The sequence below is a fragment of the Cloeon dipterum genome, chromosome X (assembly GCF_949628265.1).
Source record: "Cloeon dipterum chromosome X, ieCloDipt1.1, whole genome shotgun sequence".
Lineage (NCBI taxonomy): Eukaryota > Metazoa > Arthropoda > Insecta > Ephemeroptera > Baetidae > Cloeon > Cloeon dipterum.
This window is the reverse complement of record NC_088790.1, coordinates 16,049,568-16,064,507: the sequence shown is the minus strand read 5'-3', so window position 1 is coordinate 16,064,507 and position 14,940 is coordinate 16,049,568. Positions and strand designations below refer to the sequence as shown.

The 14,940-nt window shown below is 39.6% G+C and overlaps 1 protein-coding gene across 3 annotated transcripts in view; it reads left to right on the top strand.

Annotated features, from left to right (window-relative positions):
• The window catches only part of slo (calcium-activated potassium channel slo), a 52,107-nt gene that overhangs the window by 18,048 nt on the left and 19,119 nt on the right, over window positions 1-14,940 (top strand). For all 3 annotated transcript variants that reach the window (XM_065493881.1, XM_065493880.1, XM_065493879.1), the window contains exons 2-8: window positions 2,989-3,050; window positions 7,400-7,496; window positions 7,557-7,668; window positions 8,260-8,411; window positions 8,533-8,700; window positions 11,925-12,016; window positions 13,349-13,459. In XM_065493881.1, the coding sequence (XP_065349953.1) occupies window positions 2,989-3,050; window positions 7,400-7,496; window positions 7,557-7,668; window positions 8,260-8,411; window positions 8,533-8,700; window positions 11,925-12,016; window positions 13,349-13,459 (794 nt within the window). The remainder of the gene's footprint in view (window positions 1-2,988; window positions 3,051-7,399; window positions 7,497-7,556; window positions 7,669-8,259; window positions 8,412-8,532; window positions 8,701-11,924; window positions 12,017-13,348; window positions 13,460-14,940) is intronic.

Below are 14,940 nucleotides of genomic sequence, written 5' to 3'. Positions count from 1 at the left end.
TGTGCATGTCAACTTTGAACCCTTTTTTTCTTAAAATCAATTTCCGAGAAGTGTCTCTTTGAATATTAAAGGAAGTTTTCGCAAAAAGCAGGTCGATCAGACCAGACGGAACCAGCAGAATTCGAAGGTTGCAGGTCATCAGCGCGCGCGGGCGGCCTTGGCAAACGTACCAACTGACGAGAATGTGACACACAAAAAGAGTCACGACGCTAATTGTTGCGCATTGTCTCTGTGTGCGAAGGCAGGGAAGCGAAATGGGAAAGCCGCCGCGGGAGGTTTGCCGTTTTGTGCAGTGTGGAGGACGCGCGGCGGAGAGCTAGTTAGAAAAAGGCCTGTTGGTCTTTTTTGCGCGGCGCCAAGCAGCAAGCAGCACCTCTCCACCTCCCTACGTATCGATTGACCCCGCGCGCCGTGTGTGTGTGTGTGTGTGTGTGTGTGTGTGTGTGTGTGTGTGTGTGTGTGTGTGTGTGTGTGTGTGTGTGTGTGTGTGTGTGTGTGTGTCTCTCTCTCTCTCTCTCTCTCTCGCTCAGTCTCTCTTGCTCACTCGCCACTCAAACTCCTCGCCGCTTTCCCTCGATTCCAACAAACCAGCTTATCAGATTTGTTCGGCTCGATATAGCCTCCTAATTAAATTATTTACTAAAAAATAGCTTTTCTATTGTTAGCCGCTAGTCAAAACGTGATTCTAATTCAGTCAGTTTTTGTTGTTTATTCAGAGGATTCAGAGCTTTAAAACGTAGAGATGCTCACATAAAAATATATTAAAAACCCTTTTAAATTTAAGCAGTTGAAATTTTGTTAAATTTCCAAATTCTGGAAAAATATTAGACAATTGTACACACAATTTAAATTTTATCTATCTCTAATGCAACTACTTCATTTATTTGGTTAGGGCTGTTAAATATCTAGTACACAATATATGCGTCAGTTGGGATTTTAATAATTAATCTTACTTATAAAAGTGACGTTTATGATCTTCAGAAGTACAATCAATGATTTATTTACGAAACAGTTTAAACTCAATTATAACAGAGAAATCCCCCGGGTGGCACAAATAAATTTTTCACTGGGACAGGCTAGAATAAAAATCGAGTATCGAACGGGCGTGGTAAATATGCAATTTGAGCAGCACGTTCAGGGACCAATTCGTGAAGTTTAGTGGAAAAGAAAGTGCGGTGGAGTGCCTGCAAAGGGGCACTGTCTGCGCGCTATGCGGGGTTCATTAATATTTGCTTCTCGTTAAGAAGCCGGCTGGCAGGGGAAAAGAGCTGCTTTTTGATCATCTTTTTATTCGGCCGCCTCACGACGTAAATTATTCAAGCGCGCTGCACGGCGTTCCGTGTGTTCCACATGGCTTTTATATATCGAGCGCCGCGGCCCGTCGTACTGGGACTTTCTCGGAAATCGTGTTTTACTGCCTCTCGTCACATAAATCCAATTTCACTTGACCGCCGCTTTTGATAAACCTCGCGGGTGGGAAATGTTCAAAATCACGAGAGGATGTCGTAATGGCGCGCCTTATCAAGGCTCTATTTTAATTTGCGTCACCGACGCTGTGCAATGATGAAAAGGTGACCTTGCTTCGATCTATTCTTGACTGCATTTGTATTCGAATGGATGGATTCGTATTCCCTAGGAAGTGTCAAGAGCGTGGAATTGAAGAGATTAATTAATACAGTTGAAAATCAATTGACAGCTTTAAGCCTTAAAATCCTTTTTAGAATATATATATATATATATTTTTTAATATTTAGTTGAAATTCAATGCAGTTTCCTTGGTGTATGTCAAGCCTCAAGCCGTTTATTTTTCCATATTTTTAATTAGTAATTTCATTAAATTCACGATCGTGATGTTATAAATTCAACTTGTCGAATTTCTGTTTCGAAGGAATCATGTTAAGAAAATGAAACCTAATTTGGAAGAAGAAAAAACTCAAGAATTGCCCTTGAGCGTGCGCCGTGCCTTTCAGAGGATAATAACAAAGGCTTTATAAAAGTGTTATCGCCCAAATTTCACATTAATCCTATCATCGACGAGCGAGCTGTTGAAGACGCCACGCGAGATGGGAAGAAGGATTACGGGATTTGCGCGAGTCACACACCGTTGGCATTGTCGGTGCGGCTGCAGCTCATCAACAAGCTTGCTATTAGGCGAAACGCATCAATCATAAAGCCCGTGAGATGCTGATGATTATAATAATAATAAAGGCGAGCAAACTACTCTCCAACGCAGGCGAATTTAATCAAAATTCCGCGAATAGCTCTTCTATGCCGCTGGCAAGCTCGCTCGATATTTAAATTTCGCACGCTTGCGTTATTACGTGCGGCGTACGGGGTGGCGGGGGGTGGAATGCCGATTTGCATGATGTGTGCTTGTTGTACAATTGCCTGGTGGAAGGAAAGTAGTCTAGTGAAGCTTCAAAGGCGCGCACGCCGACGCGAGGAATTAATTCAGCCGACTAACTTGTTTCATTAAAATTTGACACACTTGCATACATACTGCAATGTACGCTCGGCCGCCGCGCCAGATTCCTCCGCCACCACCGCCGGCGCCGCTCTCACTAATGGAATTCGCAAACTTTGCATTCGTCGATTTGCATTTCGCTAATGCTCACTTGCGCTTTTGTTCCACACACTTCCCGCCTTTCAACGCGGTCATTAGGCTTGCTAATTTTTCGCTATAAAAGGCAGGGACAGTGTGCGCTGGTCCTATTTTCGTAATAACCTCGACACTCATTGGAAAGGACGGCTAACAATCCAATCAGGTGACCCGGTATCAAATAGTTGAAATACATATTGAAGGCTGCATTGCTTTTTAATCGATATTTAATTCTTTCAAAATAGAATTGACTTTTTCATCCTCCTGCGTAGTATAAATTTTAGATTTCAAACATTATAATCTCTTGCGATCTTTACTGTGAGTCTATGATTTTTTTAATATCCATATGCCATTCAGCCGCTTAATTTAGACTCTTCTATCTGTTCTAGGTCGTGTTGGTGTTCATTCTAAGTATAGCGTCGTTAATAATCTACTTCATTGATGCCTCAAGGTGAGAATCTCTGCGTTTTTCTATCAACTCTATCCTTTCTCCTATCTGTAAAATTACATTTTCGTTAATTATATTGTGCCCGAGTAATTAACTTGCAAAAGTATCACCATTAACAACCGTCCCGTTCGATTAATCACTTGAAAGGACTCTTAATTGGACGCGCGACTCGTGTGTCCTAATAATCTCTCTTTTTCTGCCTTGCTTTAATAATACATCGTAAGATCAAACTCTTTGTACAAATTATATTGACCGCCCAATAGAGAATCCAGCAGACTAGATTCTTGTACATTATTAAACCTCTTGGGAATGTTGTTGCCATTTTTAAAGTAAATTTGATTCGCATACATCCAAAGTTCATTTCATGAAAATTTAAATTAAACCATAGAGTGATTTGATCACCACGTACAGCAGAAGTATTTTTTTTATCTAAAAGACTGGACAGTTTTGGAAAATAATCAAAATGTATAATTTTTCTACACTGATCTAGTCCTCTTTTACTGTAATTACAACTTTTACCACTATCTAGCGTTTGGTTTCTTGTTAAAACTTTATTGAGATTTCAAGTTCCTAGGCTCTGCACTACAGTAGTGAAATTTTGGACTGATTTATACATATATTACGTACGTTGGTTTGTTGGTAGACGGAAATTTGATTGATTGATTGACATCTTTGTAAATTAAGACATGAGAGGCTTTTGTTTTTCTTTGCAGCCGCGGAAAAGCCGACACGATGATTGATGCGCGTTCGCTATGATTGGCAGCATCCCATGCATTTTGTGAATATTCGCGCATACAAACCCGACTGCTATATTCACCAATTTTCTCGCTCCACCGGCGCGGCTAGAAATATTATCCTATCTCTAAAAAATCAAAATCCGAAAGTCGGTGTCTGGCGGGACCGTGTCTCGTCCAATTACACTCTCGGAACCCCTGGCGAGGAGGGCACGTAATTAAATGAGTACGGAGAGCGCAGTAAATTGCGCCCTCAGCTGTGCGGTGCCAATTACGTCGCTATCAAACGGAATTGCTCCACTTTTTCACTGGCACAAACTGTCTCCGCGCCTTCATTTCCATTAAAACTTTGTTGCAAAACTCCCCAAGGCAGAAGTGTACATCTTATTTGAAATAGAAAAAATCTCTTGTGTTCGTCCTCCCCTCTGTCTCTTGATTTTTTTGTGTTATCTATCTATATATCGAAGCAATTCACTAACTCATTTGGTTTTTTGTCTTAATTCCGCCACTCTGACGTTCTCCTGCAGAAAGTAAGTGTGTCCCTTTAGATACATATCTATCTATGGAACCTTTTTTATCACTCTCTCAGTGTCCTCTAAGAGTCTCTATCTCTCTCGATTTTACGCTTTCTGCTGTCACAACAACTTGTCGTTTTTTTACTCTCTTCTCCTAATTTTCCGTGTTTCTCATTTTGTGCTAATGTGTGTCTCTCTATATGTGTTCACTGTTTTGGATCGACGTGCGGCGACGCCAATTTTGTGTCGGATCCAAAGCCTCCACTGCTTCAGATGTTCCCTGCGCAAATTTCGCTTTCATTCGCCCCTCAAAACCTTTCATTCGCACGCCCAGCTAGCGTAATCAACCGAATCGTGAAAAAAATTTTAAAATAAATTCTAGAGAAGTGATAGTTTCATATTAACGATAAAATCGGGGGCTATTATGGAATTTAAATTTATTCCTTCAGTGAATTGAAGATCGATTTTTTTCACTATCGAATAAATCATCATATTTTTTAAGGCTCACATCATACATTCCTGACGTGGATACTTTCCTTTAAAATGCACTGATAACAAATTAGAACTGTTGTTTCCAGTGTGATTTTTGGCCTTATTTCAGCACATAATTTGAGGTATTTTTTAGTGTAGAATGGACACTAATAAAATGAAATCAGCTGGAAATGTGAAAAGCGATATTTTTTATTTGGCCTCTATAATGTTAGAACGATCAAATGAGCTCAAATCATTAGTTTCTTAGTATTCGGTTACGTATTTGATATTTCTATAAAAATATCTTGAATATATTACCTTAAATTAATTCCTGAAAACCTTTTCATCAATAATTTTGTCAGCAACAACAATGTGAAACTTGTGGTGAAGTCATCCAATTTTAAGAGTTTACTGCGATTTGCGGCACGAGCTAAGCACTCTTGTTTAATCTACAGAGAAACTCGGCCCCTAACTGAAAATTTTATGCGAGTTATGCCGCGTGCACGTGTCTTTGGAAGCGGATCTATGATTAAAAAAAGTTTTTTTTTAAGTGCAATTTTCCCAAATCTAGCTTGCGCGAATCGACTGTCTATCTCTTAGTGGAAAGAAATTATATTAAATTTTAAAACTATTGTATATTTAAATTTCTATCAAAGTAATTTTGCACTGGAATCCGCAGAATTTTATTCATTAACTCGCAGCGCCTGAAGACGGTACTGAACGAAAGAAATGATGGGTCTTTTTTAAAACTATTCACACATCTTGGCATGCGAGCGAACGAAATTCCCGAGTCCGCAAATTCGCAAAAGTTTCTCTAGCCAGAAACTCGCGAGATATTTCAGAGGAATAATAAGTCCTCTTTCGTCTTGAGCTGAAACTTACAATTCAGGCCAGCTTTTATGAATTTATGTTTGTCCGCATTGGCGCATTCGCAGAACAGTTTTATTTTCCTGGGAAGTGTTTCGTCACGCCATCTCATCCCCTTCTTCGCACAAGCAGGCAAGAAAGTCAAGGCCGACGACACGCGAGATTCGTTTTTCGAGCTTTCCGCGCCAACAGCTGTTGCGAGAGGAGTGAAGGAAGATTTCGGGCCGACCGACTGACTCGGCGCGTCGCCCGCGCTGGCCGCCGGCCAAGAGTATTTTTTCTTCCTCGCGGTCCCTGTCACCCCGTTGAGCCCGGAGCTAATCATTTCTTCTTTATTTGCGCGAGCGCGAGCAGCAGTGGCTTGCCTAAATATTTACTTGCAGCGCGTGTGTGTTTTGTTCACTCATAAAATGGAAGCCCCGCAGCTCGCCGCATACACCAACACCACACACATCTAGTGCTGCGCTTCTCAGTTCGTTAATTAGTTCGCTGCCCCCTGCGTCGCCAGATCTTACGATTATGAGTCTCGAAATTTGTTGTTCGATCAACGACAACAGCTCTGTTTTGTTTGTTTGCGCGACGTGAGTGTGCAAATAAACGTGACTGTGATCTGCTTAATGCACACTTCACCCTATAATCGAGTCAGGCCCACGTCTGGCTGCCTCCAACCGGTTTCTCTAGTGTTATGCGAGTTCTCACAGTAAATTCGAATAAATTTACTTGTAATGATATTTAAAAATGGACGTTCCAAAAGCATTTAAATTTATTTTGCTCTTTGGAATTATTTTTAGTCTAGGATCACAACTGAAGATTAGGATTAAACACATGGCAGAAATAGACTAGCTCACTATTCAGCTCGAGAGGATATAATCTAAAATCTAATCTTGATTCAAATTAAAAGTAAAGTCTGAACATTATTTAGTTTTTTATTATTTTCCCTAATCTGTGCAGCTCATGGATTTTTTTTAATCGTAAAAAGTGCTAGGAAAACGCAAATTTCTTCTGCCTACCATTTTTAAGGGATTTTACACCTTTGGTCTTACTAACAGGATTATTTCAGAGCTCACTACTAAATATATGGTTAGATTTTTACTACGAAAAAATTGACTGGACTGAAAGCATTTAAATTCGTCGGTGATAACTGTTAGGGCTTCGCAGAAACAGTCAAAGCATAGTTTTGCTCGAGTATGCAACCAGCGCAGTAGAAGCGATGTGCGGATTGCATAACCATGAAACAATTTCAACTTATATGCATAAAAAAATCCATTGCGAGGATTACTCTAGACCATTAATTTCCCATGTAGAAAAATGCGATTTCTCATGTCATTGCGAACAAACAGCTGCACGAAATTCTCTAGCTTTTCATTCCGCAATTCCCCCTCTGGAAAATCCATCCGCGATAAAATGTGCTTTTTCCGATTCGACCCACATTTGTGTAAATTATTGCATTCTTTTGTAAATACGTGTGTATATAACGGAGCGCCGTTGTGTTCGTTCTCTATACAATTTTGCGAATGGTGTATAATGCACGATCCTTTCCTCCTTGACAAAATGCACGCTGCACGCTTGGTATGGAGATGTGATTTTGGCTTCAATGCTTTGCAGATGTTCTAGTAAATATTCGCAGCCGCGCTCACAATTATTTTTGTTTGTGTTTTTCAAAGACGTGTACATACTTTCTTTGTCCGTGTGTTTATTTTGTCATAAATATTCATTAGCCTTGAGCAACACAGTGTTAACTAATCCGGCTCATTTGCATTTTCAGCGAGGAAGTGGAGAGATGCCAAAAGTGGAGTGACAATTTCACTCAACAAATAGATCTAGCCTTCAATATATTTTTTATGGTGTACTTTTTTATACGTGTAAGTACCATGCAAATCGCATTTTCTCTCGTGACCTAATTTTCTCTCTGCCACCTTCAGTTTATAGCTGCAAGCGACAAGCTCTGGTTCATGCTAGAAATGTATTCGTTTGTTGATTACTTCACGATTCCCCCTTCGTTTGTATCGATATACCTGGATAGAACATGGATAGGTAAGTCCACTCTTCGATAAAAAAAAAATCGAGTTGCGCCAAGAAACTTAAATTCCTGTTAATTTTCTTGGTTTTAAAATTAATAATTGTTACTTTTTAAGTGCTCAATTTTGAATTGCAAATCAGTACTCTGTATTCAAATGAAATTTAAGTATGGATTTTTATTTTTCGAGCTCGAATAAAACTGTTTGCCTAGAGGGAGAAAATTTGTCATTTTTGTCCTGTTTTCCGGGAATTTCGAGGATTTCAACCATTGTGTTCCACACTATTGAAATAAAATGCCCTCTCATTGCTCTGCAATTAGAAATACATAGGAAATAGCTGGCAATTTGAAAATAACACGAGTAAAATTGCAGAAAAATTCCAGGCTTTTTCTTGCTGTTTTTTTTCGGACAAAATTGCAAGCTCATGTTGGCAGTAATTTATTAAACTTTTCTCTCTTCCATTACACTCAGGTTTGAGCTAAAACAGACACGTCTTTAGTTGAATTTCACTCGTGCGTAGTTAGATGCTTAATCACTGGTGTCACACTGCACCGGCAAAGATAAAATCGGATTTGGCGTCAAAGTGAAGCCAACCGTTCTCTTCTAGGTCTCCGATTCCTGCGAGCCTTGCGTCTAATGACGGTGCCAGACATTCTGCAGTATCTCAACATCCTGAAGACTTCGAGCTCCATCAGATTGGCGCAGCTCGTTTCGATTTTCATCTCGGTCTGGCTGACGGCCGCTGGCATAATTCATCTGGTGCGTTTCCTTCATTAATTCCCATTGTTTTTCTCGAATCCATGGAAATGAATTTCTTTTCAATGATTTTCTAGGTACTTGCGTAATTACAAAACCACTAATGAATAATTCTTGTGCGCAGTTGGAAAACTCGGGAGACCCGATGAACTTTGAAAATCCACAACAGCTTTCCTACTGGACGTGCGTCTATTTCCTAATCGTCACCATGTCCACCGTGGGCTACGGTGACGTCTTCTGTCAAACCGTGTTCGGCAGGACGTTTCTTGTATTTTTCCTACTCGTCGGCTTGGTGAGTAGCTCTCTCTCTTTGTAATTATCTCCCTTCTCTCTGCTATATTCGATCTATGAAGTATTTTATTTCAAATATATTCGCGAGAAAGTGATAAAAAAATAAAAGGGAAAAATCTGAGACAAAAAAAGAACTGGTGGTATACGCCCCCTCCCTTAACAGTCTTCCCCCACTAACAAAGTCCTCTTTTGCATTTTCTTTTCTGCTTTTTCTCTTCCCGACTAACAGAGTTTGTTGGCTGCGATTTAATCCCAAGAAAGTGGCGTCGACGCGTGCTGAATTTCGGCACTACATAACGTGTCCAAGAAGGCGAAATTCTCGAAGCAACGCCCCATTTTGGCAAAGCTCCACTAACCAAATCTCTCTTCTTTCCATCTGCGCATAATTTTCGTTTCTATTTGCTCGGACAGTTTATTTGCTTGGTTTTTATTTGGCTACTTTTAAGACTAACCGCGGAACTAAAATTTAACAACTCTACCATTCTTACCGTTAGCATGTGCACAAAACAGTGACTTTAAAGGAAATAACAATATAAAAATGATATCACCACATTTTGGTGTTTGCATGCTCCAAATTGACCGGTATTCGCGAACTCTGAAGCAACCGACGTTTAAATGAAATTTCGAACTTTTCCTGATATAATTTCGATGCTTTCTGCTTGGCATACACACTGCTGCTATTATCATTTCGTTTCCGCGCCAAAACACAACTTTTCAGTCTTTATCCCGGCGCTGGAGGTCGGACAGAGCTGAAGGACGAAACGTTAATTTCACCTGTCGGGCAGCCGGCGCCGCAGTCGTCATTCTTTCAAACGAATATTTTCTCTCCCTGCTGCCCTCTCATTTTTCTCATGATGACATTTTTGCAATTCATATAATAACTCTGTTTGTGTGTACCAGGCGATATTCGCGAGTAGTATTCCGGAAATAATTGAGCTAGTCGGGACTAGGTCCAAGTACGCAGGCGAATACAAGCAGGAGCACGGAAAGAGGTACACACGCGCACCCCCTGCAATCAAATATGGCGCTAAGTGTGCTGCAGCTGTTGTAATTGCTGTTTACCCACTCTCTGCTCTTTATTCTCGCTTCTCTCCGGCGAATCCCGAGAGTCTTACATACGTGGAAAGACGGCAATCTTTCTTGTATACTTCCACCGAGCTCATGCAAACAACAAAATACATATATATCGCTTTTTGTGTCGCTGCTGTTTCACTCTCTTGTGTGTGCCAAATGAACTAACCAAGCGCTATAGGGTCAGATCATATATATTACATAATAGTTCTCTCACCTGTCGACTTTCTGTACACATATTATATCTCACCCAAAAGTTTGTGTTTTCATTTTTTGAGGAACCGATCGAAGCAGTTGTGCTGATTGGTCGCTCTCTCAATCTCGTGTTGTGCTGCTGGATTTTTGCGTTTACTCGATATGCTGCTGCTGTGCGTGTTTTTCTGTGGCAATAAGGGCGCTGCCGACCCCAAATCCAGCGCCCCGTTTGGATTGAACCCCGACTTTTAGTTTCTCTCACGATTTCACTGCTCTTCTACTAGTGCTGTCTGGTTGACGATTAATTCAATGTACCTCCCTCCCTACACTCTCAGTATCTGTTGCTGAAAAGAAAGAAAGGAAAATTCGGGACAAAAAAAAAACAAAAAACAATTGTGCTGCTGAAAAACGAGAGCATTTATTCATCTGTTTGTTTACACTCCACGATTTGTGTGCTGTTGCTTTATTATTTTTTATATCTTGTCATTATCTGCGCGTCTATTATTTTATAGTAGGCGCGACTATGTTAATTTTTGTGGTTAGAGTGCTGTTGACTCACTCATGCATTATCTGTTTTTCCATTTCCAATTTGGTTAGGCTGTTTTTGCGAGCTGGATTCCGGAAATAACCGAGTTGGTGGGCAACCGCTGCAAATACGGCGGCGAGTACAAAGCGGAGCGGGGAAGGAGGTACCCTTTTGTCGTTTCGATCCGCGCTGCTTCATTTTCCTGCCCAGTTTGACACTTAATCGCTCTCATTCTCGATCTCATTAATCCATCCCCCGAGTTCGATTAAAAAGTGCTGCTCAACATTCAATACTATCAACCCTTTTATCATCCCCCTCCATCTTGTGTAATTGTACAAAAAGCGAGTTGTCTCTCTTTTCTATCTCTCTATCCATCTGTATAATACGTTTTGTTTTTTGAGTCTAGCTAGTTGCCTAACCGACGAGTTTGGATGAATTTTCGACTCTTAACCACTTAACTAAAACAAAAACAAAACACGTTTTGACCGAGTCTCTAACAAACATTAATACTTCAAGTATAACCGGCCGTATAATACGTATCTTTACGCGCATTGTATGATGACATAATATAATATAGGTGCAGAGAATGGTTTTTGTCATGTGGTTGGAATTGGAACATTTTTTGATTCAGAATAATATTTACACCGTAATTTTTAATTTCTTTGCTCTCTATCTCTATCTATCTCTTTCTATTTTATATATATCTTGCTCTCTCTGAAACGAGAATCTGCATGCTGGTTAAAGTGGATTGCTCCCTGCGGAAAGTTACGACAAAGATCCACTTTAACCAGTTGTAGCATTTTGTTTTCCTACTCTTTTTTGATTACTCTCTAATTAGTATGAGACGTTTCTTGGTAGCATGCGTGGACAAATTTCTTATTATATCTTGCCACGATATCCATGTCGATTGAATTCAACTCCTTAAATGAAGGAGATGCGGAGCAGAATCGATGCGATTCATATTTTACGCTCGAACTAATGAGATACTTTGCTACCGTAGTGTAGAGAGGAATATTTTATACTAGAATATCACTCTCCCCCTATCGTAGAGCACACACACAATTTTTTACAAAAGTTTTTGGCACTCTCAGTCTCAGAAACAGACACTTTTCGAGATAATTGCTCAACCAAGAAACTGATCATAGCGTGGTATTTTAATTAATCAACCGTCGTCTTTGTGTTGCCCAACTAAAGCTGACTTAACTCACACCCCGTCTCAATCGCCCCCTACTTAACCCCCCTCTGGCAACAAATCGACGTTCCAACTTATGTCTCTCTCACTTGTCTCTCTTCAAGCTGTCAGAAAATACACGTGCTGACCGAATCGCTATTTATAATACCATTATTACATAATATTTTAAAATTTGCGAACCAACAACTACCTTCTGTGCAAAACTGATTTAATTAAAACGTGATTGTTATTTAAAACGTAGGCGATATTCGCGAGTTGCATTCCCGAAATCATTGACCTCATCGGAACTAGACCCAAGTATGGTGGTACTCTCAAGAATGAAAGGGGACGAAGGTAACTTTCCAAACCACTTGATTTTCTACTTATACATATTTATTATATTTATTGATGGGTACTCTCCCTATTTTTACATTCTGTGGTGCAGAAAAAATAACTCTCGAATAGACACTTTTGACATTATATATTCATGGTTACTGTACAATTTTATTATATCTATATATTGGACCTTTTTGTTTTTGGCGTTTAGAATCAGACACTCTCCTCATGTGAATTAAATATATGCGCTTCTATTTTGATATCCTCCTATATATCTAGCATTGTCACGAATTTTATTTGTTTGTTTTTGATGGCCTCTTTTTGTGTAGATTATGAATCCCCGAATATTTCTTTTAATTTTTCTTCCCATCTTTTTGTGTTCTTTTCTCGAAACATTAGGAAACGCGTTTTCTTTATTTCCTCCCTTAACGACTTTTCTTTTCTGTGTCTTTTCTTGGCATGCAGAGTTTTCAAAATCTCAGTGTATACCTGGAAATTTTTATTTTTTATTTTCCCTCTACACGTTTTGGTTGTTTCACTCTAGGAAATGCTAGAGGGTAACACGAATTTTTGGGCGGAATTGCTGACTGAGATGTAGCATGAAGAACCACAATCAGTTTCGGGGGCGCATTGTTCCCTTCTCATTGTCAGTATTTTTTGCACTCTTGGCGAGTGTGCTGATAAAATGGAAAAATATCTCGGAAAGTGGCAAAACAAAATTTTGATGGAAACCATGCAAAAAATAAAATAATAAATAAAAAAACTCTATCCGTAGAACCCCGTAAGTTTAGACTATTTTGTTGGTTACTCGATTAGCGACTAAAAATAGAGCGCGCGTGAATTTGATTAGCTGATATTTGAGACCCTCGGTAGAACCAGCAAAAGTGTATGGTAAACTTTGTGGTGCATGCTTGTTGACGAGTCTTTATTTTTGTGTACATATATAATCTACATTTTAAACGAAACGCAAAAATCTCTTTTTGGATTATTACAAAATTAAATTCTCGAATAAATAACTTCTCCACCCTTTGCTTGGTCGATGTTTTATTTGGTGTTGTGTTGTTGATTTGATGTTGTCATAAAGTAAGATTATATAACACGCCCCCGTTCACCCTGGGCGGCCGAGGCAGTCCGCGAGGACGACCGGCGCAAAACGCGCACGGGACGCGTCCGGAGTTGGCTCTCCGGCGCGCGGCTCGGCGTTTTGCGTGGATGCCCGGCCGCGCTGTTTGCACTTTACGGAAGCAGCCCGAACAAATCCGTCCCCCGACACGGGTGACCCTCGCCTCGGCGGAAGGGTTGCCGGTCGTAGACTGTGAAATTATTCACCGAGCCGTTTCCGCTTTTCAGGCATATTGTTGTGTGCGGTCATATCACTTATGAGTCCGTCTCGCATTTCTTAAAAGACTTTCTTCACGAAGACAGAGAGGACGTCGACGTGGAGGTTGTATTCTTGCACAGGTAACTATCCTTTTTCTTAACCTTCAAGTGCGTTTTGCTCGTTTGTGCTCTTGGTGAAATTACGCAAAGTCGATTGCATTTAGCATAAATTTTTTTGAAGTAAATTTCAATCTATATACGTAAAGGAAGTTCAATTGAAATGATACCTGGACCGATTGAGAATGATGTTAAAAATAATTTAAGATGATTACTTAAGATGGATTTTTCTATTTGCTTATACGGCGAGGAGATAAAAATTTGTCTAATTTTTTTTTAACTCCTGGCCTTTCAGGCAAACAGAAAAATCTTCAGCTCCATCTAAGGAATTTTTCTCAATTCGTTTTTATCCTCCACACAAAGGAATTCGCAGTGTCACTTTATGATTTTATTATCTCATAAATCAATGAAAATTGTTTCGGATTGAAATTAAAGAATAAGAATCTTGAATTTACATTCAAAATTTAAGTCAAATTAATTGTAAATCTTCCTTTTGAAAATCATCAAGGTCAAAAACATATTAAGGAATGAATTTTCCTGACATATACATAGGAATCTTTTTTTTATTTCTCTGGTAATTCATAATATTTTTGCATTTGTTCGCAAACTGTTATTTTTCTAAATTTCCAGGTCAGCCGCTGGGGAGAGTGGCTGTTCCACCATTATTCACTTTATTAACCTTTGACTTCCAGCTTCAGCAGAGACGGCCGCAGATTCTTTAAATATTTTATATTTTGACTCGCCTTTAAAATTTATTTTCTGTTCAACCTTGCTCACGCAATGGTGTGGTTTCTAAAATGTGGCTGAACCCGCAGGAAGGAGCCTGATTTGGAGTTAGAAGGTCTCCTAAAGCGTCACTACACAACAGTGAAGTTTTTTCAGGGTACAATGATGAATGCAGTTGATCTTGAGCGCGTGAAGGTAATTGCAACGCCTCACGAGACTTTTGAGCGAACGAAAGAGATTTTTCTTTTCCTTTGCATTATTTACCACTCTTTGGTATTGTATTGTGCATCCTGCAACGGTTACCAACCGACGAAGCAAACTAGTCACACAGCATTTACATATAAATACCATATTGATATATATTCAGAATCGTTATAAGAGGAAATCGATGTGATTTTTTTCCTGTCGACTTGAGTTGGGCATGCTCTGAGCTGGTCGTGCTGGCATTTTATTATTATTATTCAGATTCACTTTGCTCTGCGATCAATACTTTATTCGAGACAGAGGACCGTCTGCATGATTTTTTGGTATTTCTTACTTATACATTTAAATCCTAAACATTTATATACAGCATTTTAAATAACTATATTAGGTACTTTGTGATTGACTCTTTTTTACATTTTTATATCGATTGAATAGACCTTTGAAAATGCAAACAATGTCGGCTGGCGGGCGCAAGGTACGGTATCCCTAGTTTGGTTTTCTCGACACTTGTAAACGTAAACATAAATAAAAATATTTTTTGCGCTGATGATGGTGTGCAGAGGCTGCTGCGGTTG